Source organism: Bufo gargarizans, chromosome 5, assembly GCF_014858855.1.
Source record: "Bufo gargarizans isolate SCDJY-AF-19 chromosome 5, ASM1485885v1, whole genome shotgun sequence".
NCBI lineage: Eukaryota > Metazoa > Chordata > Amphibia > Anura > Bufonidae > Bufo > Bufo gargarizans.
Genome location: NC_058084.1, coordinates 483,880,731 through 483,904,439, shown reverse-complemented (window position 1 = coordinate 483,904,439; position 23,709 = coordinate 483,880,731). Strand labels below are relative to the sequence as shown.

Here is a 23,709-nt window from a genome sequence, read left to right as displayed (position 1 = left end):
ATGACAGATGACACCTCTGTATAGATAACCTAGGGTCCGTCACTCACTTTAGGGGATGATCACAGCTCATCTCCTCCTCTCCCTTCGTGCACAGCCACCTCTGCTGAAAGCATGCCCACTATACTCTCCCATCACCAATATGTCAACTCTTGTCCTTCCTCCAGTGACCTCTGCACAGGTTACAGAGTATGCACACTCCAATAGAAGTCTATAGGTGTTGGAAACCGCTCAGCTTCTCCTCTTCTCTGCACATTAAGTTCTGCACAAGTCACAGAGCATGCTTTCCCATAGAGGTCAGTAGGTTATGGTTGCCTCGATCCCCCCTGCCCAGGTCACATGATCACAACACTCTCCCATATAAATCAGTAGGTGATGGTCCAGCTAACCTCTTCCCCTCCCTGCACAGTGACCTTGAGGCTTGAACCTCGTTTACTGATAAAAGTAGTCAGTAGGTGATGGTCACAGCTCATCTCACCCCTACACAATGACTTCTGCACAAGTCACAGACCAAACCCACAAAACTCTCACATGGAAGTCAACAGGTGATGGTCACTGCTCACTTCGTCCTCCTCCCTGCACAATGACCTTTTACAAGTCACAGAACATGCCCACTACACTCATATGGAAGTCAACAGGTGATGGTCACTGCTCACTTCCTCCTCCTCCCTGCACAATGACCTTTTACAAGTCACAGAACATGCCCACTACACTCATATGGAAGTCAACAGGTGATGGTCACTGCTCACTTCCTCCTCCTCCCTGCACAATGACCTTTTACAAGTGACAGAACATGCCCACTACACTCATATGGAAGTCAATAGGTGATGGTCACTGCTCACTTCCTCCTCCTCCCTGCACAATGACCTTTTACAAGTGACAGAACATGCCCACTACACTCATATGGAAGTCAATAGGTGATGGTCACTGCTCACTTCCTCCTCCTCCCTGCACAATGACCTTTTACAAGTGACAGAACATGCCCACTACACTCATATGGAAGTCAACAGGTGATGGTCACTGCTCACTTCCTCCTCCTCCCTGCACAATGACCTTTTACAAGTGACAGAACATGCCCACTACACTCATATGGAAGTCAATAGGTGATGGTCACTGCTCACTTCCTCCTCCTCCCTGCACAATGACCTTTTACAAGTGACAGAACATGCCCACTACACTCATATGGAAGTCAACAGGTGATGGTCACTGCTCACTTCCTCCTCCTCCCTGCACAATGACCTTTTACAAGTGACAGAACATGCCCACTACACTCATATGGAAGTCAATAGGTGATGGACACAGCTCTCCTCCTCCTTGCACAATGTAAAATATATAGGTGAAACATTACTTATAATGAGTATCTATAATCACTGTTGTGAGCAGTACCAACCCGCAGTCCTCACATGTCACTGGATACGGTGGTAATAGAAATGGATCATGTGACTGATAAGACCTGGAGTCTCACATATATCAATAAGTGAAGGATTTTGACCATGAAACGTTGAAGTGCCTTTACCTTTATCCAGCACCGGCCCGAAGATCGCCAAGTTGTCGTTCACCGTTGTACAGTTCCACCTTCGCCCTCGGAATTGATGTTGACACTCCTGGATGCCGATTTTGACTCCTTCAGCCACACTGGGCATTATCTCCATATAATTCCGACAGAAACGCATCTGCTTGCCTACAAGACCAGGAATGGTCCCGCATGGGATGGGCTGTGTACCAAGGGTTGAGTACTGCTGACTGATGGCCAAAGACCTGAAACAAAAAAGCACAAGGTATGTAAAATGCATTAGTGACAGGTGATGCCATGTTTATATGCCGCTGTATGTGGTGGCAAGACCTACTCAGCCTTCATACATCACAGAACCCTAGGAAGCTGAGCTATAAGGAGCTGAGGTGGTCAATGGGAAGTGGGAAATAAAATGGTATCATTGACCCAAACGAGTGGCTAAACAGTCCCTACAACTACAAGCAGCAATTCAGGACCCTGCAAACAGCTCCTCATATCTCATCTTCTCTGAATGTTGAGGTTTTTGTCTTTACATCATTATTATAAGGTGATGGGAGATATTGTGTGTGTTCAGGTGGTGACTTCATCTTTATTTGTTCCTTTGTGTGACCAAAGCCCCCCTAGCCTGATGTCCTACATACTGCTGCTCGTATCTATGTAAGTAGAGCGTTCAGATGTCATGGCTGACTGGTGATGGAGCAGGGGTGTCTCAGGCTGACCTAATAGACCCTCTCTCTACAGTCACCATAATGTAAGAAATATGTGAACCAGACCAAAGTTACCACCTCACCGTACTGAGGAGCATGGGGTGGGCCATGGACCTTCTTCCTTTGGATGGAAGTATGGTGGCTCTGTCTCTGGTTGACCCCATTCCTTGGTGGGACATAAACCTATATGGAGGTTCCCTCTCTTTGAAGCAGATTAACGCGGCCAGTGTAGATTCTAGTTGCCTACAAAGACCCCAGTGCCAGGTTGAGACACCAGGTGGGTTTCTATGCTTCTTCCCATAAGCACAAGAGCCAGGGGCGTAGCTATAGGGGGTGCAGAGGTAGCAGTCGCTACCGGGCCCAGGAGCCTGAGGGGGCCCAAATACCCTTGTGCTGCATAAGAAGACACACAAAGCACTGAGGGAAGGGGGGCCCCAAGTCTAACTCTTGCACCAGGGCCCATGAGCCTTTAGCTACGCCCCTGACAAGAGCTGACCCTCAGATGAATGTTCAGCAGCCTCTCCATTAGGTAACCAGATGGCGGGAAGCTGGATCAGTCGGTAGTATCGGCGGTGACGTTCACACGCCCTGGTGTCATAGTCCCCACATACCACACATTATTCATGTGATTAGAGCTGTAGACCACGTCTATATTACCAGATCCTTGGTGACTACCATTAACAGTCGCCACTACAGGAACCACAGAGGAGGTCACCATTCAGACACTGATCACCCGCTGTCCTGATTCCCCAGCGATCAGCTGTAACCTGGAAGTTATCCTGCAGCGCCCCCCACAGGGCTGATATTACATGGTGAAGGACAGGACGGGTCTTCCAGAGAGGTGATGAGCGAAGAATCCCGGCCCTCCCTAACCCAGAATGCCCTATAGCATATTATAAAGGTAAACTGATCCACATTGTTATGTACAGTGACATCCACTCCTCTGCCTCTCTTCTATCGTGTCTCACTGGATAAACCTTCACCATAGTTCTGGAATTCTATTCATGAACTAGGTAGCTCAGGATGAACATAGGTCCTTCCCCATATCATGATACAATAATACAACAACAATGCTGCCCCTGTGGCTGGGATCTGCCGGTGGTTGGGGGTCCCAGGGGGGCTGTAACCTGCTTGGCTACACTGGTTGCGATTGGATATCTGGCCTCGTTCTCGGATCTGATCCACGGAGATGACTCGCCCTCATTATACAACGTGGTGATCTCACACTGGGAAGAGAACTAATTGATTTCATTCTGCAGGCCGTGGCTTGCTGCAATAATTGGAGAAATTTCCAGCTCTCCAGACCGGTCTGACCCGACCTGAGCTCTTGCTCCCAGCTGTTTGCCTCCTCATCCCTCCCTCCTGTGTCTCATATACAAGGAGAAGATAAGACACCTGCAGAACTGTGATGTCATCAGGGTCACATGACACAGGTGAAACCCCTGGAAATGGCAATCCCCCTAATACGAGGGGCTGGTCTACACAATGTGCGAGTGAACGCGAGCATGGCACCAGACGCTCCAGGACTCCAAATGGGCGAGAGCATGCTTGAAGGAATCCAATCACAGACCAGCATCCAGAACTCATACTACTGTATGCATCAGGAAAGACATCCCTTTAAGAATACATGTACCATAATAACTATCTGCATTCATCAGTACACACGCATAGATGTCACTCTGTCATATATACTAGGGGATAGCGGCATCGTTCTCTCTATAGCCCATCGTTCCCCTCTCCCAGTCAGCAGGATCCGTGTAAATCTCCTCAGTCACTAATGCAGAAAATGGTAGACAAGACCAGGGATGTGGAGGGGATGCAGCTGAAGCTTTGTATGTGAGAGGGGAGGAGGGGGTGCACCAGCAGCTTCTCTGGTTACCTGGGCCTGCATGCTGTGAGAGAGGAGGAGGGGGTGCACCGGCAGCTTCTCTGGTTACCTGGGCCTGCATGCTGTGAGAGAGGAGGAGGGGGTGCACCGGCAGCTTCTCTGGTTACCTGGGCCTGCATGCTGTGAGAGGGGAGGAGGGGGTGCATCAGCAGCTTCTCTGGTTACCTGGGCCTGCATGCTGTGAGGGGAGGAGGGGGTGCACCGGCAGCTTCTCTGGTTACCTGGGCCTGCATGCTGTGAGAGGGGAGGAGGGGGTGCACCGGCAGCTTCTCTGGTTACCTGGGCCTGCATGCTGTGAGAGGGGAGGAGGGGGTGCACCAGCAGCTTCTCTGGTTACCTGGGCCTGCATGCTGTGAGAGGGGAGGAGGGGGTGCACCAGCAGCTTCTCTGGTTACCTGGGCCTGCATGCTGTGAGAGAGGAGGAGGGGGTGCATCCAGCAGCTTCTCTGGTTACCTGGGCCTGCATGCTGTGAGAGGGGAGGAGGGGGTGCACCAGCAGCTTCTCTGGTTACCTGGGCCTGCATGCTGTGAGGGGAGGAGGGGTGCACCAGCAGCTTCTCTGGTTACCTGGGCCTGCATGCTGTGAGAGGGGAGGAGGGGGTGCACCAGCAGCTTCTCTGGTTACCTGGGCCTGCATGCTGTGAGAGGGGAGGAGGGGGTGCACCAGCAGCTTCTCTGGTTACCTGGGCCTGCATGCTGTGAGAGGGGAGGAGGGGGTGCACCAGGCAGCTTCTCTGGTTACCTGGGCCTGCATGCTGTGAGAGGGGAGGAGGGGGTGCACCGGCAGCTTCTCTGGTTACCTGGGCCTGCATGCTGTGAGAGGGGAGGAGGGGGTGCACCGGCAGCTTCTCTGGTTACCTGGGCCTGCATGCTGTGAGAGGGGAGGAGGGGGTGCACCAGCAGCTTCTCTGGTTACCTGGGCCTGCATGCTGTGAGAGGGGAGGAGGGGGTGCACCAGCAGCTTCTCTGGTTACCTGGGCCTGCATGCTGTGAGAGGGGAGGAGGGGGTGCACCAGCAGCTTCTCTGGTTACCTGGGCCTGCATGCTGTGAGAGGGGAGGAGGGGGTGCACCAGCAGCTTCTCTGGTTACCTGGGCCTGCATGCTGTGAGAGGGGAGGAGGGGGTGCACCAGCAGCTTCTCTGGTTACCTGGGCCTGCATGCTGTGAGAGGGGAGGAGGGGGTGCACCAGCAGCTTCTCTGGTTACCTGGGCCTGCATGCTGTGAGAGGGGAGGAGGGGGTGCACCAGCAGCTTCTCTGGTTACCTGGGCCTGCATGCTGTGAGAGGGGAGGAGGGGGTGCACCGGCAGCTTCTCTGGTTACCTGGGCCTGCATGCTGTGAGAGGGGAGGAGGGGGTGCACCGGCAGCTTCTCTGGTTACCTGGGCCTGCATGCTGTGAGAGGGGAGGAGGGGGTGCACCGGCAGCTTCTCTGGTTACCTGGGCCTGCATGCTGTGAGAGGGGAGGAGGGGGTGCACCGGCAGCTTCTCTGGTTACCTGGGCCTGCATGCTGTGAGAGGGGAGGAGGGGGTGCACCGGCAGCTTCTCTGGTTACCTGGGCCTGCATGCTGTGAGAGGGGAGGAGGGGGTGCACCGGCAGCTTCTCTGGTTACCTGGGCCTGCATGCTGTGAGAGGGGAGGAGGGGGTGCACCAGCAGCTTCTCTGGTTACCTGGGCCTGCATGCTGTGAGAGGGGAGGAGGGGGTGCACCAGCAGCTTCTCTGGTTACCTGGGCCTGCATGCTGTGAGAGGGGAGGAGGGGGTGCACCAGCAGCTTCTCTGGTTACCTGGGCCTGCATGCTGTGAGAGGGGAGGAGGGGGTGCACCAGGCAGCTTCTCTGGTTACCTGGGCCTGCATGCTGTGAGAGGGGAGGAGGGGGTGCACCGGCAGCTTCTCTGGTTACCTGGGCCTGCATGCTGTGAGAGGGGAGGAGGGGGTGCACCGGCAGCTTCTCTGGTTACCTGGGCCTGCATGCTGTGAGAGGGGAGGAGGGGGTGCATCAGCAGCTTCTCTGGTTACCTGGGCCTGCATGCCGTGAGAGGGGAGGAGGGGGTGCACCAGCAGCTTCTCTGGTTACCTGGGCCTGCATGCCGTGAGAGGGGAGGAGGGGGTGCACCAGCAGCTTCTCTGGTTACCTGGGCCTGCATGCTGTGAGAGGGGAGGAGGGGGTGCACCAGCAGCTTCTCTGGTTACCTGGGCCTGCATGCTGTGAGAGGGGAGGAGGGGGTGCACCAGCAGCTTATCTGGTTACCTGGGCCTGCATGCTGTGAGAGGGGAGGAGGGGGTGCACCGGCAGCTTCTCTGGTCACCTGGGCCTGCATGCTGTGAGAGGGGAGGAGGGGTGCACCAGCAGCTTCTCTGGTTACCTGGGCCTGCATGCCGTGAGAGGGGAGGAGGGGGTGCACCGGCAGCTTCTCTGGTTACCTGGGCCTGCATGCTGTGAGAGGGGATGAGGGGGTGCACCGGCATCTTCTCTGGTTACCTGGGCCTGCATGCTGTGAGAGGGGAGGAGGGGGTGCATCAGCAGCTTCTCTGGTTACCTGGGCCTGCATGCTGTGAGAGGGGAGGAGGGGGTGCACCAGCAGCTTCTCTGGTTACCTGGGCCTGCATGCTGTGAGAGGGGAGGAGGGGGTGCACCGGCAGCTTATCTGGTTACCTGGGCCTGCATGCTGTGAGAGGGGAGGAGGGGGTGCACCGGCAGCTTCTCTGGTTACCTGGGCCTGCATGCTGTGAGAGGGGAGGAGGGGGTGCACCGGCAGCTTTTCTGGTTACCTGGGCCTGCATGCTGTGAGAGGGGAGGAGGGGGTGCACCGGCAGCTTCTCTGGTTACCTGGGCCTGCATGCTGTGAGAGGGGAGGAGGGGGTGCACCGGCAGCTTCTCTGGTCACCTGGCCTGCATGCTGTGAGAGGGGAGGAGGGGGTGCACCAGCAGCTTCTCTGGTCACTGGGCCTGCATGCTGTGGAGGGGAGGAGGGGTGCACCGCAGCTTCTCTGGTTACCTGGGCCTGCATGCTGTGAGAGGGGGAGGAGGGGGGTGCACCGGCAGCTTCTCTGGTTACCTGGGCCTGCATGCTGTGAGAGGGGAGGAGGGGGTGCACCGGCAGCTTCTCTGGTTACCTGGGCCTGCATGCTGTGAGAGGGGAGGATGGGGTGCACCGGCAGCTTCTCTGGTATCATGGGCCTGCATAGCTGTAGAGAGGGGAGGAGGGGCGTGCACACAGCAGCTTCTCTGGTTACCTGGCCTGCATGCTGTGAGAGGGGAGGAGGGGGTGCACCGGCAGCTTCTCTGGTTACCTGGGCCTGCATGCTGTGAGAGGGGAGGAGGGGGTGCACAGCAGCTTCTCTGGTTACCTGGGCCTGCATGCTGTGAGAGGGGAGGAGGGGGTGCACCAGCAGCTTCTCTGGTTACCTGGGCCTGCATGCTGTGAGAGGGGAGGAGGGGGTGCACCGGCAGCTTCTCTGGTTACCTGGGCCTGCATGCTGTGAGAGGGGAGGAGGGGGTGCACCGGCAGCTTCTCTGGTTACCTGGGCCTGCATGCTGTGAGAGGGGAGGAGGGGGTGCACCAGCAGCTTCTCTGGTTACCTGGGCCTGCATGCTGTGAGAGGGGAGGAGGGGGTGCACCGGCAGCTTCTCTGGTTACCTGGGCCTGCATGCTGTGAGAGGGGAGGAGGGGGTGCACCAGCAGCTTCTCTGGTTACCTGGGCCTGCATGCTGTGAGAGGAGGAGGAGGGGGTGCACCAGCAGCTTCTCTGGTTACCTGGGCCTGCATGCTGTGAGAGGGGAGGAGGGGGTGCACCAGCAGCTTCTCTGGTTACCTGGCCTGCATGCTGTGAGAGGGGAGGAGGGGGTGCACCAGCAGCTTCTCTGGTTACCTGGGCCTGCATGCTGTGAGAGGGGAGGAGGGGGTGCACCAGCAGCTTCTCTGGTTACCTGGGCCTGCATGCTGTGAGAGGGGAGGAGGGGGTGCACCGGCAGCTTCTCTGGTTACCTGGGCCTGCATGCTGTGAGAGGGAGGAGGGGGTGCACCGGCAGCTTCTCTGGTTACCTGGGCCTGCATGCTGTGAGAGGGGAGGAGGGGGTGCACCGGCAGCTTCTCTGGTTACCTGGGCCTGCATGCTGTGAGAGGGGAGGAGGGGGTGCACCGGCAGCTTCTCTGGTTACCTGGGCCTGCATGCTGTGAGAGGGGAGGAGGGGGTGCACCAGCAGCTTCTCTGGTTACCTGGGCCTGCATGCGTGAGAGGGGAGGAGGGGGTGCACCAGCAGCTTCTCTGGTTACCTGGGCCTGCATGCTGTGAGAGGGGAGGAGGAGGGTGCACCAGCAGCTTCTCTGGTTACCTGGGCCTGCATGCTGTGAGAGGGGAGGAGGGGGTGCATCAGCAGCTTCTCTGGTTACCTGGGCCTGCATGCTGTGAGAGGGGAGGAGGGGGTGCATCAGCAGCTTCTCTGGTTACCTGGGCCTGCATGCTGTGAGAGGGGAGGAGGGGGTGCATCAGCAGCTTCTCTGGTTACCTGGGCCTGCAATGCTGTGAGAGGGGAGGAGGGGGTGCATCAGCAGCTTCTCTGGTTACCTGGGCCTGCATGCTGTGAGAGGGGAGGAGGGGGTGCATCAGCAGCTTCTCTGGTTACCTGGGCCTGCATGCCTGTGAGAGGGGAGGAGGGGGTGCACCAGCAGCTTCTCTGGTTACCTGGGCCTGCATGCCGTGAGAGGGGAGGAGGGGGTGCACCAGCAGCTTCTCTGGTTACCTGGGCCTGCATGCGTGAGAGGGGAGGAGGGGTGCACCAGCAGCTTCTCTGGTTACCTGGGCCTGCATGCCGTGAGAGGGGAGGAGGGGGTGCACCAGCAGCTTCTCTGGTTACCTGGGCCTGCATGCCGTGAGAGGGGAGGAGGGGGTGCATCAGCAGCTTCTCTGGTTACCTGGGCCTGCATGCGTGAGAGGGGAGGAGGGGGTGCACCAGCAGCTTCTCTGGTTACCTGGGCCTGCATGCTGTGAGAGGGGAGGAGGGGGTGCACCAGCAGCTTCTCTGGTTACCTGGGCCTGCATGCTGTGAGAGGGGAGGAGGGGGTGCACCAGCAGCTTCTCTGGTTACCTGGGCCTGCATGCTGTGAGAGGGGAGGAGGGGGTGCACCAGCAGCTTCTCTGGTTACCTGGGCCTGCATGCTGTGAGAGGGGAGGAGGGGGTGCACCAGGCAGCTTCTCTGGTTACCTGGGCCTGCATGCTGTGAGAGGGGGAGGAGGGGGTGCACCGGCAGCTTCTCTGGTTACCTGGGCCTGCATGCTGTGAGAGGGGAGGAGGGGGTGCACCAGCAGCTTCTCTGGTTACCTGGGCCTGCATGCTGTGAGAGGGGAGGAGGGGGTGCACCAGGCAGCTTCTCTGGTTACCTGGGCCTGCATGCTGTGAGAGGGGAGGAGGGGGTGCACCAGCAGCTTCTCTGGTTACCTGGGCCTGCATGCTGTGAGAGGGGAGGAGGGGGTGCACCAGCAGCTTCTCTGGTTACCTGGGCCTGCATGCTGTGAGAGGGGAGGAGGGGGTGCACCAGCAGCTTCTCTGGTTACCTGGGTCCTGCATGCTGTGAGAGGGGAGGAGGGGGTGCACCGGCAGCTTCTTGGTTACCTGGGCCTGCATGCTGTGAGAGGGGAGGAGGGGGTGCACCGGCAGCTTCTCTGGTTACCTGGGGCCTGCATGCTGTGAGAGGGGGAGGAGGGGGTGCACCGGCAGCTTCTCTGGTTACCTGGGCCTGCATGCCTGTGAGAGGGGAGGAGGGGGTGCACCGGCAGCTTCTCTGGTACCTGGGCCTGCATGCTGTGAGAGGGAGGAGGGGGTGCACCGGCAGCTTCTCTGGTTACCTGGGCCTGCATGCTGTGAGAGGGGAGGAGGGGGTGCACCAGCAGCTTCTCTGGTTACCTGGGCCTGCATGCTGTGAGAGGGGAGGAGGGGGTGCACCAGGCAGCTTCTCTGGTTACCTGGGCCTGCATGCTGTGAGAGGGGAGGAGGGGGTGCACCAGCAGCTTCTCTGGTTACCTGGGCCTGCATGCTGTGAGAGGGGAGGAGGGGGTGCACCAGCAGCTTCTCTGGTTACCTGGGCCTGCATGCTGTGAGAGGGGAGGAGGGGGTGCACCGGCAGCTTCTCTGGTTACCTGGGCCTGCATGCCGTGAGAGGGGAGGAGGGGGTGCACCAGGCAGCTTCTCTGGTTACCTGGGCCTGCATGCCGTGAGAGGGGAGGAGGGGGTGCACCGGCAGCTTCTCTGGTTACCTGGGCCTGCATGCTGTGAGGGGAGGAGGGGGTGCACCGGCAGCTTCTCTGGTTACCTGGGCCTGCATGCTGTGAGAAGGGAGGAGGGGTGCACCAGCAGCTTCTCTGGTTACCTGGGCCTGCATGCCGTGAGAGGGGAGGAGGGGGTGCACCGGCAGCTTCTCTGGTTACCTGGGCCTGCATGCCGTGAGAGGGGAGGAGGGGGTGCACCAGCAGCTTCTCTGGTTACCTGGGCCTGCATGCCGTGAGAGGGGAGGAGGGGGTGCACCAGCAGCTTCTCTGGTTACCTGGGCCTGCATGCTGTGAGAGGGGAGGAGGGGGTGCACCAGCAGCTTCTCTGGTGACCTGGGCCTGCATGCTGTGAGAGGGGAGGAGGGGGTGCACCAGCAGCTTCTCTGGTTACCTGGGCCTGCATGCTGTGAGAGGGGAGGAGGGGGTGCATCAGCAGCTTCTCTGGTTACCTGGGCCTGCATGCTGTGAGAGGGGAGGAGGGGGTGCACCAGCAGCTTCTCTGGTTACCTGGGCCTGCATGCTGTGAGAGGGGAGGAGGGGGTGCACCGGCAGCTTCTCTGGTTACCTGGGCCTGCATGCTGTGAGAGGGGAGGAGGGGGTGCACCGGCAGCTTCTCTGGTTACCTGGGCCTGCATGCTGTGAGAGGGGAGGAGGGGGTGCACCAGCAGCTTCTCTGGTTACCTGGGGCTGCATGATGTGAGGGGAGGAGGGGGTGCACCGGCAGCTTCTCTGGTTACCTGGGCCTGCATGCCGTGAGAGGGGAGGAGGGGGTGCACCAGCAGCTTCTCTGGTTACCTGGGCCTGCATGCCGTGAGAGGGGAGGAGGGGGTGCACCAGCAGCTTCTCTGGTTACCTGGGCCTGCATGCCGTGAGAGGGGAGGAGGGGGTGCACCAGCAGCTTCTCTGGTTACCTGGGCCTGCATGCCGTGAGAGGGGAGGAGGGGGTGCACCAGCAGCTTCTCTGGTTACCTGGGCCTGCATGCTGTGAGAGGGGAGGAGGGGGTGCACCAGCAGCTTCTCTGGTTACCTGGGCCTGCATGCTGTGAGAGGGGAGGAGGGGGTGCATCAGCAGCTTCTCTGGTTACCTGGGCCTGCATGCTGTGAGAGCGGAGGAGGGGGTGCACCAGCAGCTTCTCTGGTTACCTGGGCCTGCATGCTGTGAGAGGGGAGGAGGGGGTGCACCAGCAGCTTCTCTGGTTACCTGGGCCTGCATGCTGTGAGAGGGGAGGAGGGGGTGCACCGGCAGCTTCTCTGGTTACCTGGGCCTGCATGCTGTGAGAGGGGAGGAGGGGGTGCACCAGCAGCTTCTCTGGTAACCTGGGCCTGCATGCTGTGAGAGGGGAGGAGGAGGTGCATCGGCAGCTTCTCTGGTTACCTGGGCCTGCATGCCGTGAGAGGGGAGGAGGGGGTGCACCAGCAGCTTCTCTGGTTACCTGGGCCTGCATGCCGTGAGAGGGGAGGAGGGGGTGCATCAGCAGCTTCTCTGGTTACCTGGGCCTGCATGCTGTGAGAGAGGAGGAGGGGGTGCACCAGCAGCTTCTCTGGTTACCTGGGCCTGCATGCTGTGAGAGGGGAGGAGGGGGTGCACCGGCAGCTTCTCTGGTTACCTGGGCCTGCATGCTGTGAGAGGGGAGGAGGGGGTGCATCGGCAGCTTCTCTGGTTACCTGGGCCTGCATGCTGTGAGAGAGGAGGAGGGGGTGCACCGGCAGCTTCTCTGGTTACCTGGGCCTGCATGCTGTGAGAGGGGAGGAGGGGGTGCACCAGCAGCTTCTCTGGTTACCTGGGCCTGCATGCTGTGAGAGGGGAGGAGGGGGTGCACCAGCAGCTTCTCTGGTTACCTGGGCCTGCATGCTGTGAGAGGGGAGGAGGGGGTGCACCGGCAGCTTCTCTGGTTACCTGGGCCTGCATGCTGTGAGAGGGAGGAGGGGGTGCACCGGCAGCTTCTCTGGTTACCTGGGCCTGCATGCTGTGAGGGGAGGAGGGGGTGCACCGGCAGCTTCTCTGGTTACCTGGGCCTGCATGCTGTGAGAGGGGAGGAGGGGGTGCACCAGCAGCTTCTCTGGTTACCTGGGCCTGCATGCTGTGAGAGGGGAGGAGGGGTGCACCAGCAGCTTCTCTGGTTACCTGGGCCTGCATGCTGTGAGAGGGGAGGAGGGGGTGCACCAGCAGCTTCTCTGGTTACCTGGGCCTGCATGCTGTGAGAGGGGAGGAGGGGGTGCACCAGCAGCTTTTCTGGTTACCTGGGCCTGCATGCTGTGAGAGGGGAGGAGGGGGTGCACCAGCAGCTTCTCTGGTTACCTGGGCCTGCATGCTGTGAGAGGGGAGGAGGGGGTGCACCAGCAGCTTCTCTGGTTACCTGGGCCTGCATGCTGTGAGAGGGGAGGAGGGGGTGCACCGGCAGCTTCTCTGGTTACCTGGGCCTGCATGCTGTGAGAGGGGAGGAGGGGGTGCATCAGCAGCTTCTCTGGTTACCTGGGCCTGCATGCTGTGAGAGAGGAGGAGGGGGTGCACCAGCAGCTTCTCTGGTTACCTGGGCCTGCATGCTGTGAGAGGGGAGGAGGGGGTGCATCAGCAGCTTCTCTGGTTACCTGGGCCTGCATGCTGTGAGAGAGGAGGAGGGGGTGCACCAGCAGCTTCTCTGGTTACCTGGGCCTGCATGCTGTGAGAGGGGAGGAGGGGGTGCACCAGCAGCTTCTCTGGTTACCTGGGCCTGCATGCTGTGAGAGGGGAGGAGGGGGTGCACCGGCAGCTTCTCTGGTTACCTGGGCCTGCATGCTGTGAGAGGGGAGGAGGGGGTGCACCTGCAGCTTCTCTGGTTACCTGGGCCTGCATGCTGTGAGAGGGGAGGAGGGGGTGCACCAGCAGCTTCTCTGGTTACCTGGGCCCGCATGCTGTGAGAGGGGAGGAGGGGGTGCACCGCAGCTTCTCTGGTTACCTGGGCCCGCATGCTGTGAGAGGGGAGGAGGGGGTGCACAGCAGCTTCTCTGGTTACCTGGGCCCGCATGCTGTGAGAGGGGAGGAGGGGTGCTCCAGCAGCTTCTCTGGTTACCTGGGCCTGCATGCTGTGAGAGGGGAGGAGGGGGTGCACCGCAGCTTCTCTGGTTACCTGGGCCTGCATGCCGTGAGAGGGGAGGAGGGGGTGCACCGGCAGCTTCTCTGGTTACCTGGGCCTGCATGCCGTGAGAGGGGAGGAGGGGGTGCATCGGCAGCTTCTCTGGTTACCTGGGCCTGCATGCTGTGAGAGGGGAGGAGGGGGTGCACCAGGCAGCTTCTCTGGTACCTGGGCCTGCATGCTGTGAGAGGGGAGGAGGGGGGTGCACCAGGCAGCTTCTCTGGTTACCTGGGCCTGCATGCCGTGAGAGGGGAGGAGGGGGTGCACCAGCAGCTTCTCTGGTTACCTGGGCCTGCATGCCGTGAGAGGGGAGGAGGGGGTGCACCAGCAGCTTCTCTGGTTACCTGGGCCTGCATGCTGTGAGAGGGGAGGAGGGGGTGCACCAGCAGCTTCTCTGGTTACCTGGGCCTGCATGCTGTGAGAGGGGAGGAGGGGGTGCACCAGCAGCTTCTCTGGTTACCTGGGCCTGCATGCTGTGAGAGGGGAGGAGGGGGTGCACCAGCAGCTTCTCTGGTTACCTGGGCCCTGCATGCTGTGAGAGGGGAGGAGGGGGTGCACCAGCAGCTTCTCTGGTTACCTGGGCCTGCATGCTGTGAGAGGGGAGGAGGGGGTGCACCAGGCAGCTTCTCTGGTTACCTGGGCCTGCATGCTGTGAGAGGGGAGGAGGGGGTGCACCGGCAGCTTCTCTGGTTACCTGGGCCTGCATGCTGTGAGAGGGGAGGAGGGGGTGCACCGGCAGCTTCTCTGGTTACCTGGGCCTGCATGCTGTGAGAGGGGAGGAGGGGGTGCACCGGCAGCTTCTCTGGTTACCTGGGCCTGCATGCTGTGAGAGGGGAGGAGGGGGTGCACCGGCAGCTTCTCTGGTTACCTGGGCCTGCATGCCGTGAGAGGGGAGGAGGGGGTGCACCGGCAGCTTCTCTGGTTACCTGGGCCTGCATGCTGTGAGAGGGGAGGAGGGGGTGCACCAGCAGCTTCTCTGGTTACCTGGGCCTGCATGCTGTGAGAGGGGAGGAGGGTGTGCACCAGCAGCTTCTCTGGTTACCTGGGCCTGCATGCTGTGAGAGGGGAGGAGGGGGTGCATCAGCAGCTTCTCTGGTTACCTGGGCCTGCATGCTGTGAGAGGGGAGGAGGGGGTGCACCAGCAGCTTCTCTGGTTACCTGGGCCTGCATGCTGTGAGAGGGGAGGAGGGGGTGCACCAGGCAGCTTCTCTGGTTACCTGGGCCTGCATGCTGTGAGAGGGGAGGAGGGGGTGCACCGGCAGCTTCTCTGGTTACCTGGGCCTGCATGCTGTGAGAGGGGAGGAGGGGGTGCACCGGCAGCTTCTCTGTTACTGGGCCTGCATGCTGTGAGAGGGGAGGAGGGGGTGCACCAGCAGCTTCTCTTGTTACCTGGGCCTGCATGCTGTGAGAGGGGAGGAGGGGGTGCACCAGCAGCTTCTCTGGTTACCTGGGCCTGCATGCTGTGAGAGGGGAGGAGGGGGTGCACCGGCAGCTTCTCTTGTTACCTGGGCCTGCATGCTGTGAGAGGGGAGGAGGGGGTGCACCAGCAGCTTCTCTTGTTACCTGGGCCTGCATGCTGTGAGAGGGGAGGAGGGGGTGCACCAGCAGCTTCTCTGGTTACCTGGGCCTGCATGCTGTGAGAGGGGAGGAGGGGGTGCACCAGCAGCTTCTCTGGTTACCTGGGCCTGCATGCCGTGAGAGGGGAGGAGGGGGTGCACCAGCAGCTTCTCTGGTTACCTGGGCCTGCATGCCGTGAGAGGGGAGGAGGGGGTGCACCAGCAGCTTCTCTGGTTACCTGGGCCTGCATGCCGTGAGAGGGGAGGAGGGGGTGCACCAGCAGCTTCTCTGGTTACCTGGGCCTGCATGCTGTAAATAGGGATGGGATGAGGAGGAGGATGTAGCAACTGTTTTTCTCTATGTGAGACTGCATGCTGTGGTAGGGAAGGAGAGGGGGATGCAGCTGCAGATTTTCTGTTCCCTGGGACTGTATGCTGTTAGAAGGGGATAGAGCTGCAGCTTCTCTTTCTCTGTGTTTTTAAGACTAAGAGCCTGTAAGCCCACAGCCAGCCCGTAATAATCAGCCATCAGTAATCATCCATAATAATGAACAGAAGTATCTGTGATTATTATTGAAGCAGGAGGAACGTGCACAGGATGTCCGTGATTTGTAGGATCCCCTCCTACAGTAGCTGCTGATTGCTTCAGTTGAGTTACATTTGGCCACCTGCCTAATAGTGATCCGTCAGCTCCTGGCTGCTCACTATTTAGCATCCGCCAGCATTGACTGGTAGAGCTGCGCTCTCTAGTGCTCTGTGAATCCTGCCGTTCAGAGCCGCTGCCAAAGTAAATAAAAGGAGAAGCCACAATCCAAGGGAAGTCAATCTGAGTCGGAGGCCCTAATGCTGCTTAATGCCCCCGGCTGCTCCTCCTCTGCACGGTTTTACAGAAGAATCTCACCTGTGTCTTCTGCAGCCAAATACACCAAATATTAAACCTTCATAAGATCGAAGAAGAATCAGAGACAAAGAGAAGTAACGAAGCATCATCCAAGGAGCACACGACTTGCGCTTTCTACCCTAGGACCTCCCATTTACCCCGGAGACAGATGCAGACTGTGGAGGAATGGTAAGCTCTGCTCAGCCTGCACTTCCCGATTCATAAATACAATGTCAGGACTAAAGTGAAGACTGACAAAGACAGTGCAATTTTACAAAACGATGCAAATTACTGTGGAAAGCTCGGTGGCAACCCCTAGAGGCCCTGCAATCACCACCAGTAGTGGTCGTCACTCATGCCGGCCATTAAGATATATTAAGGGACTGAGATACAAAAATAAAGTGCCCCATTAGAACAAAAGGGGTAATCCATTAGTCCAGTCCTAGAAAGTCTCTAAAATGACCCATTACAGGGTTCTCCTCTTTGGACAGTCCCTAATTGTTAGAAAGAACTCTTTACAATAGGCTGATGACAAAGTGTCCTTCTGCTGGGACCTCCAGCGATCAGGCAGTAAATGATCAGTTTCCCTGCAGCTCCAGCACAGGAGCAATGAGACATTGCCCATTCATATCACTGAGATGCCTGTGTGAAACAGGACAGGTCCTTCAGAGACACTTTCCACTCCGCCTAATATTAATTCCCCTAGTTGGGTATATGGAAATGGACTCTTTTTGGAGGTGATTTAAGTTGAGCTCCCAAGTTTTCGATAGAAGTTGCCGCTGCCATTGCACTTTTACGAGGAAACTGGTGCACGGATCAGAATTCATGGCACTTTACCCTAAGGCCTCATGCACACGACAGTTGTGTTTTACGTCCGCAAATTGTGCGTCCGCCAAAAAAAAACAGATGCGGCATCCGTTTTTTGGGGAGGATCAATTTTTTTCCACAGATCCCTTGTAATAAATGCCTATCCTTGTCCGCAAAATGTAAAAAAAGTAGGACATGCACTATTTTTTTTTGCTGAAGGGAAACACGGACAACGGACGCGGGACACAAAGGGATGAGCTATCAGCATTTTTTTGCTGACCCATTGAAATGAATGGGTCCCCATCCTATCCGCAAAAAAAAAAGGAACGGAGGCCGAGAAACACAACTGTCGTGTGCATGAGGCCTTAAAGCAATGATCACACAGACGACATAGACAGACTATAGTAGATCAGAGTCTTCCTTCACTTCCTGTGGAGAGAAGAAGGGCAGTATGACCATTTAGCCTGTTCTTCTGAATTTTTACTCATATTGTGATACTTGTGAAGTTGTGGGGCATGGTGCAGGTCTTCATTGTCCAAGGTGGTCGCACCCTTTTATCTGGTGTCCTTAAAGTTTTAGACGTACAAAGGCAGCAAAGTTCATAAGGATTCCTCGGTCTTTTGGCCCATCATCCTTTCCAAACCCATTACAGAGATTCCCTGGTCATGTTACACTTTCACAAGGGAGAATGGGGGTTACAAGCTTCAGTGGGTCCATGTATGAGCACATCTACAAATCTACCTTCCCAAGATGTTCTATACTTGATAGAACAGTGTCCTGACTCTTCCTGCCATCACTTCCCTCCATGTTGGGGTCATTTATTACATCTGCTGCCTGGTCACATTCCATGGACAGAAGAACCAACACAAAGACAGACCTCCTGGAGGCCATATCTTCCCACACACGACGGTGTCACTGATAATAAGTGTCCATCACCCATGTACCTCAAGGTATGGCTCTCAGAAGTCTCAACAATGGCTAGCCTCTCCATTGTGTTGTCCGCTCTCCCTGTAGCTTCCCTCACAAGGGTCACCCAGGACTCTCATCTCACTCTGTTTCTATAACCTTGACCCTATCGTTTTACCTTTCTTTAAGTGCTCACCCAGCTAATGAGGCCCCGACACGAGCAGAAGACAATGTTATTCAGTAACTTGTATCATACAACACCGGCCTCCCATGGCAGGGTCACATTTCACAGGGAGCATTCTGAAAACCGATCAGGTGGCTAGGATCAAATAGACCGCATGTTATCACACCTGTAGTCATGGCCAGACACTTATCTAGGGAGGACTGGGGGATATTCAGGATCATCCTCGCCATCTTCAAGGCCCTCACCGCTCAGCATTGGCTACTAGTGATTATTCTGCTACGTGGCTGCTCTCTGGTGATAGGGTGGTTCTATATGGTAGCATTATAAGAGCTTGCAGTCTCATAGGTGAAGCTGTTCATCTAGGATATATGGAGAGACTAGAACTATGAGATAGCACTATAGAACTATATGGCCAGGGTTATATGAGGTCATACTGTAGACAAAGGCTTCACAGCAGAAATCATAAAGAAGCCCATCTGCCAGTGCAGTAGAGACTCTTATTTGTACATTTTTTTATGACAAGTTTACAGTTTCCATAAATCAAATGAAGTTAACGAGGAATTTTATATGGAGCCTGTAAAAACAAGGACAACTGCTCCACGCACAACTGTAGCTGAAGTATTGGGAGGGGAGTGCGCTATGGCTCACTATGGAAGACTGTAAATTATGGCAAACGTCTGGGGAGAAAAGATTCATTAGATCCAGTAATTATCCATCAGCATTCACCTTTCTGGAGGGGATTTCTCTCTGTGAGGACTCGGCGGACGCATTCCTCCTGCTCACCTATATCATTATACATCCATCTCATCAAAGTGCTGAGCCCCAGGGCAATGTTCCTGCATGGTTCCTATGGGGAGGCTGGTCTGCCATCATCTCCACTGTCACAACATGCAGACTCTGCTTCCTTCACACAGTGCGCTCACCGAAAAGCAAAGCCGGCAGCAAGCAGGGAAGATATAGTCCATATATAGTCCCTTGGGACCATTGCACCCATAATATCACTGCAGCTGCTTTATTTGTGGTGGAGTGACATCCATACTTGTACACTCTTCCTCCATAGTAGATGGAGATATGGAAACAGCTGGGTGCGCTTACTGGGGTCTTTCTATATTTTCCCCACATTATACAGGGAAATAAAGAGTGACCAGGAGACTAAAGTTATAATATCTATACCACATGAAATGCTGTGAAAAAGGCGGAAAACAAGAGTGGATTCTGTTCCCCATCCCCCCCCCCCCCCCCCAAAAGAGAATAATGGTGAACCCATAAGTGATAGCATTAGCTCCGTATATAGTCCCATCATATGAGTATCTCATAATCCTGTAGTCATTAGTTCCATATGTAGTCCTATCATAGTACCACATATCGCCATCACACCATCCAATAGTCATTATCCCCCTGTACAATGCGTTTGGAAAGTCTTCAGACCCTTTCACTTTTTCCCATTTTGTTATGTTGCTCTTTGTGATAAAACTAAAATAAATTGAATAAATAAAGTTTCCTATCAGTCTGCACGCAATCCCCCATAATGAGAAAGTGAAAACAATTGTAGAAATTTAGGCTAATTTATTAAAAGGGAAAAACTGGAGAAAAGTGTTCCAGTGTTTTGTTCTGACACTTGACATTTAGCTCTGGGGCCTCCCATTTCTCTGGATCACCTTTGAGATGTTCTACACCTTGATTGGAGTCACCTGTGGTAAATTCTGTTAACTGGACATGATTTAAAAATACTCAGCCCTGTCTGTATAAGATCTCATAGCTGCATATCAGAGCCAAAATAAAGCCATGAGGAGGACAGAACTGCCTATAGAGTTCAGAGACAGGATTGTGTGGAGGCACAAGTCTGAAGAAGGGGACAAAACATTTCTGCCGCACTGAAAGTTCTAAAGAGCACAGTGGTCTCCATAATTCTTACATGAATCGGGGAAACAGGTCTTGGTAAGAGAGGTGACCAAGAACCCAATGGTCAAGATACTGTGTGCAGATGGGAAAAACTTCCCGAAGGTCGAGCATCCAACAATCTGGGCTTTATGGCTGAGAAGAAATAAATCTCTTCTCAGTAAGAGACACATGAAAGCTGCCTGGAGATTGTAAAAAAAAAAAAAGGTCCCCTAAAGGGCTCTGATGGAACTTTTTGTCCTTCTAAGCATGTTTGGAGGAGACCAGACGCCGCTCATCACCTGCCCAATACCATCCCTACAGTGAAGCATGGTGGTGGCAGCATCATGTCTGGAGGAGACCAGGCACCGCTCATCTCCTGCCCAATACCATCCCTAGAGTGAAGCATGGTGGTGGAAACATCATGTCTGGAGGAGACCAGGCACCGCTTATCACCTGCCCAATACCATCCCTACAGTGAAGCATGGTGGTGGCAGCATCATGTCTGGAGGAAACAAGGCTCCGCTCATCTCCTGCCCAATACCATCCCTACAGTGAAGCATGGTGGTGGCAGCATCATGCTGGTGGGATAGGGAGACTGGTCAGGGTGGAAGGAAAGTTGAATAGAGTAGAATACAGAGAAATTCTTATTGAGAACCTGATTCAGAGCTCTGGATTTCAGACGGGGGCTGAAGGTTCACCTTCCAAAGAGACAATGGCCCTAAGCACACAGCCAAGACAACACAGGAGCAGCTTAGGGACAGATCTGTAAAATGTGGCCAATCCAGAGCCCTGAACCCAATTGAACATCTCTGGACCTGAAAATGGCTGTCTACCAACGCCCCCATCCTACCAGACAGAGCTGGAGAGGATCTGCAGAGAAGAATGGCCGAAAATACCCCAAATCCAGGTGTAAACCTTGTGGCATCATCTCCAAGAAGACTGGAGGCTGGAATCACTGCCAGAGGGGCTTAAACTAAGTCCTTAGTAGAGGGGATGAAGACTTATGTCAATGTGAGATTTTAGTTTTTCCTTCTGTGAGATTTCTCACCTTCTGTTCTCACTTCACTATGGGGGGTTGAGGGCAGAATGATGGGGGAACTGATGGCACAAGGAGCTAGAGAACAAAATGTGAGGAAAGCAAAAGGGTGTGAACACTTTCCGAATGCCCTGTATAGCCTTATTATAGTAGCACATCCCATTGTCACATCCCCCGTGGTCATGATGTTGCTTCCAGGTCACAATCATGCTGCTATAGGTTCCATCATAGTTCCATATATCCACATCATGCCACCATATAGTTAACCATTTATTAAGCCAATGTTTATAGGACGCTCTGATTCTGTCATACGCAGGCATCGTGTTAGTTGTAGCACGTCTCGTGCAGTCCACCCGCCAGAACTCAAAGTACGCCAGCTATGACCAGACACAATGTAGTGGAAAGTGAGGAAAAAAATTCCAAATGGGATGAAATTCTAAAAAAAAATACAATTCCACCACAGTTTTATAGGTTTAGTTTTTACAGCGTTTCCTATGCGGTAAAACTAACCTGTTACTTTCACTCTCCGGGTCAGTACAACTGCAATGATACCACATATGTATAGTTTTTCTTGCGTTTTAATAGTGAAAAAAACTTAAGAATTTTGGGGAAAAAACTATTTTTTTCTTTGCATTATTATTTTCTGACCCCCATATTTTTTTTTTACAGTTTCTTGGGATAAATATTTTAATAGTATGGACAGTAACATGTGGCAATACCCTCGATGTTAATTTTTTTGGGGCGGAAAGGTGGATGATTTTTATATATTTTAAAAAAATCTTTAACATTTTCTTTCTTTTTACCTTTCTTTTTTACACGTTTTAATAGTTCCCATAGGGAAGATTGCTCTTCTCATAGAGCCCAATGCATAGGAACTAATGTGCAGCAGCCTCATATCACTCAGGAGTACAGAGGCTGCTACACACTACATCTGGCTCCCCCGATCCTCGTTAGGGGGGGCCAGAGGACAGCCAGGAGCACGCGCTCCTGGTTTTTAACCTCCCAGATGCCATGGTCACATTTGAGGGGCTTAAGTGTGCGCGATTGGCGTTATTGTCGATCACATACACTAGTCCTGGGTGCCTGCTGTTTAAAATATCAGGCACCCGGTGTCTGTGGCACCAGCTGTTTTTGCGAACAGGCACCATCTATAGATTATCGACCACCGGCGTAATTTACACGAGGCGGTCGGGAAGGGTTTAAAGTAGCAAGCGTGATGAAAACTCCCAAAAGTTGCAGATGCATACGCAAGCAGGGTTAGTGCCCAAAGTTGTGCATTTTTGACACCAATAGACTGACATAGTATACAAAGTCCAGCCGTGTAAGAATACAGCCATAAATACAATCCCGACAACATATCCATCATATTATCCTCACACAACGCTATGTGCCCGTGATACTGCCACTATATCATGGCCATCACCGATCATGGCTTCCGTCAAAACTTCGCTTGAACGCTGCACAGAGATCCATCTCCATAAAGCATTCGAACGGACGGGCTCCGCCGAGGAGAAACTCACCATCTCTGAGACTTCAGTGAATAACTTCGCACTTTAATTTTTTAACTTTTTTTAAATTTTAAACTTGAAAAGACATTTTAAAACTTGAATTCAAGTTTTAAAATGGTTTTCAGGTTTAAAAATCTAAGTCCGAAGTTATTCACTGAAGTCTTGGCGATAACGAATTTCCCTCCCCGAAGCCCATACATTTGAATGCTGTGCAGAGACGGATCAACGTACAGCATTCAAATGAAGTTTTGACCAAAGCGACTTTGGATGAGTGATGTGAAGCTCGCTCCGCTCAATACTAATGGTCATCATGGCACCATAGCAGGGATCAGCAACCAGCTGTTCAGAAACTACAACTCCCAGAATGCTCCATTCACTTCTATGGGAGTTTGCATGCTGGGAGCTGTAGTTTCACCGAAGTTTGCTAATCCCTGCATTATAGTATCCTATCCCAATGCTGTGTATCCATGTAATATCAACATGGCGACATGATTCCCGCACAGCACAAGCCCATCACAACGCTTTGTGTTCATATCCACATACTGTATAATCATTGTGCTGCTTCTCATCATAGCATCATACACCTATATAATACCGTCATATAGCCGTGATGAAACGATCCCAACATGGTAATAGTGACACCATCATAGTACCGCGTAGCTATATTAGGCTCCGTTCAGATAATACAAGCGTCGGCGTCCGTTCAGAACGGATCCATTTGTATTATCTGTAACATGGCCGAGATGTTTTCTATTGTGCCAGATTGTGTCAGAGAAAACGTCCCCATTGACTTACATTGTGTGTCAGGACGGACGGATCCGTTTGTATTATCTGTAACATGGCCAAGATGGATCCGTCTTGAACACCATTAAAAGTCAATGGGGGACGGATCCGTTTTCTATTGTGCCAGATTGTGTCATAGAAAATGGATCCGTCCCCATTGACTTACATTGTGTGCCAGGACGGATCAGTTTGGCTCAGTTTCGTCAGACGGACACCAAAACGCTGCAGGCGGCCTCCAGAGCGGAACGGAGATGGATCGGAGGCGAACTGACGCATTCTGAGCGGATCCTTTTCCATTCAGAATGTATTAGGGCAAAACTGATCCGTTTTGGACGCTGAGCCCTGAACGGATCTCACAAACGGAAACCAAAACGCCAGTGTGAGAGGAGCCTTACACTGTCATGTGGTCATCATGGTACTATACAATCCAAATACAATGCTTTGTGTCCTTATTATAACATCTAGTGTTCCTGGCACCCGCTGTGTGCGCAATACCGATGTCAGTCATCAGGGCACAATGGGCTGTAAATACATATCATATAAACATATAATAATCAGAATATTAAAAATTCCCATCACAGTACCTAACAGCAACACAATACCATCATCTGGCCCTCATGGAACTGTGCAATCCAGAGAAATGATCGAACTATACAATATAAAAACGGTGAACTGCTGAAAAG

The 23,709-nt window shown here is 54.7% G+C and overlaps 1 protein-coding gene across 3 annotated transcripts in view; it reads right to left on the bottom strand.

The window, feature by feature from the left end:
• WNT3A (Wnt family member 3A) overlaps window positions 1-23,709 on the bottom strand; it is a 130,690-nt gene that overhangs the window by 22,550 nt on the left and 84,431 nt on the right. For all 3 annotated transcript variants that reach the window (XM_044295134.1, XM_044295133.1, XM_044295135.1), the window contains one exon: window positions 1,514-1,755. In XM_044295134.1, coding sequence (XP_044151069.1) covers window positions 1,514-1,670 — 157 coding nt within the window. In that variant the 5' untranslated portion in view covers window positions 1,671-1,755. The remainder of the gene's footprint in view (window positions 1-1,513; window positions 1,756-23,709) is intronic.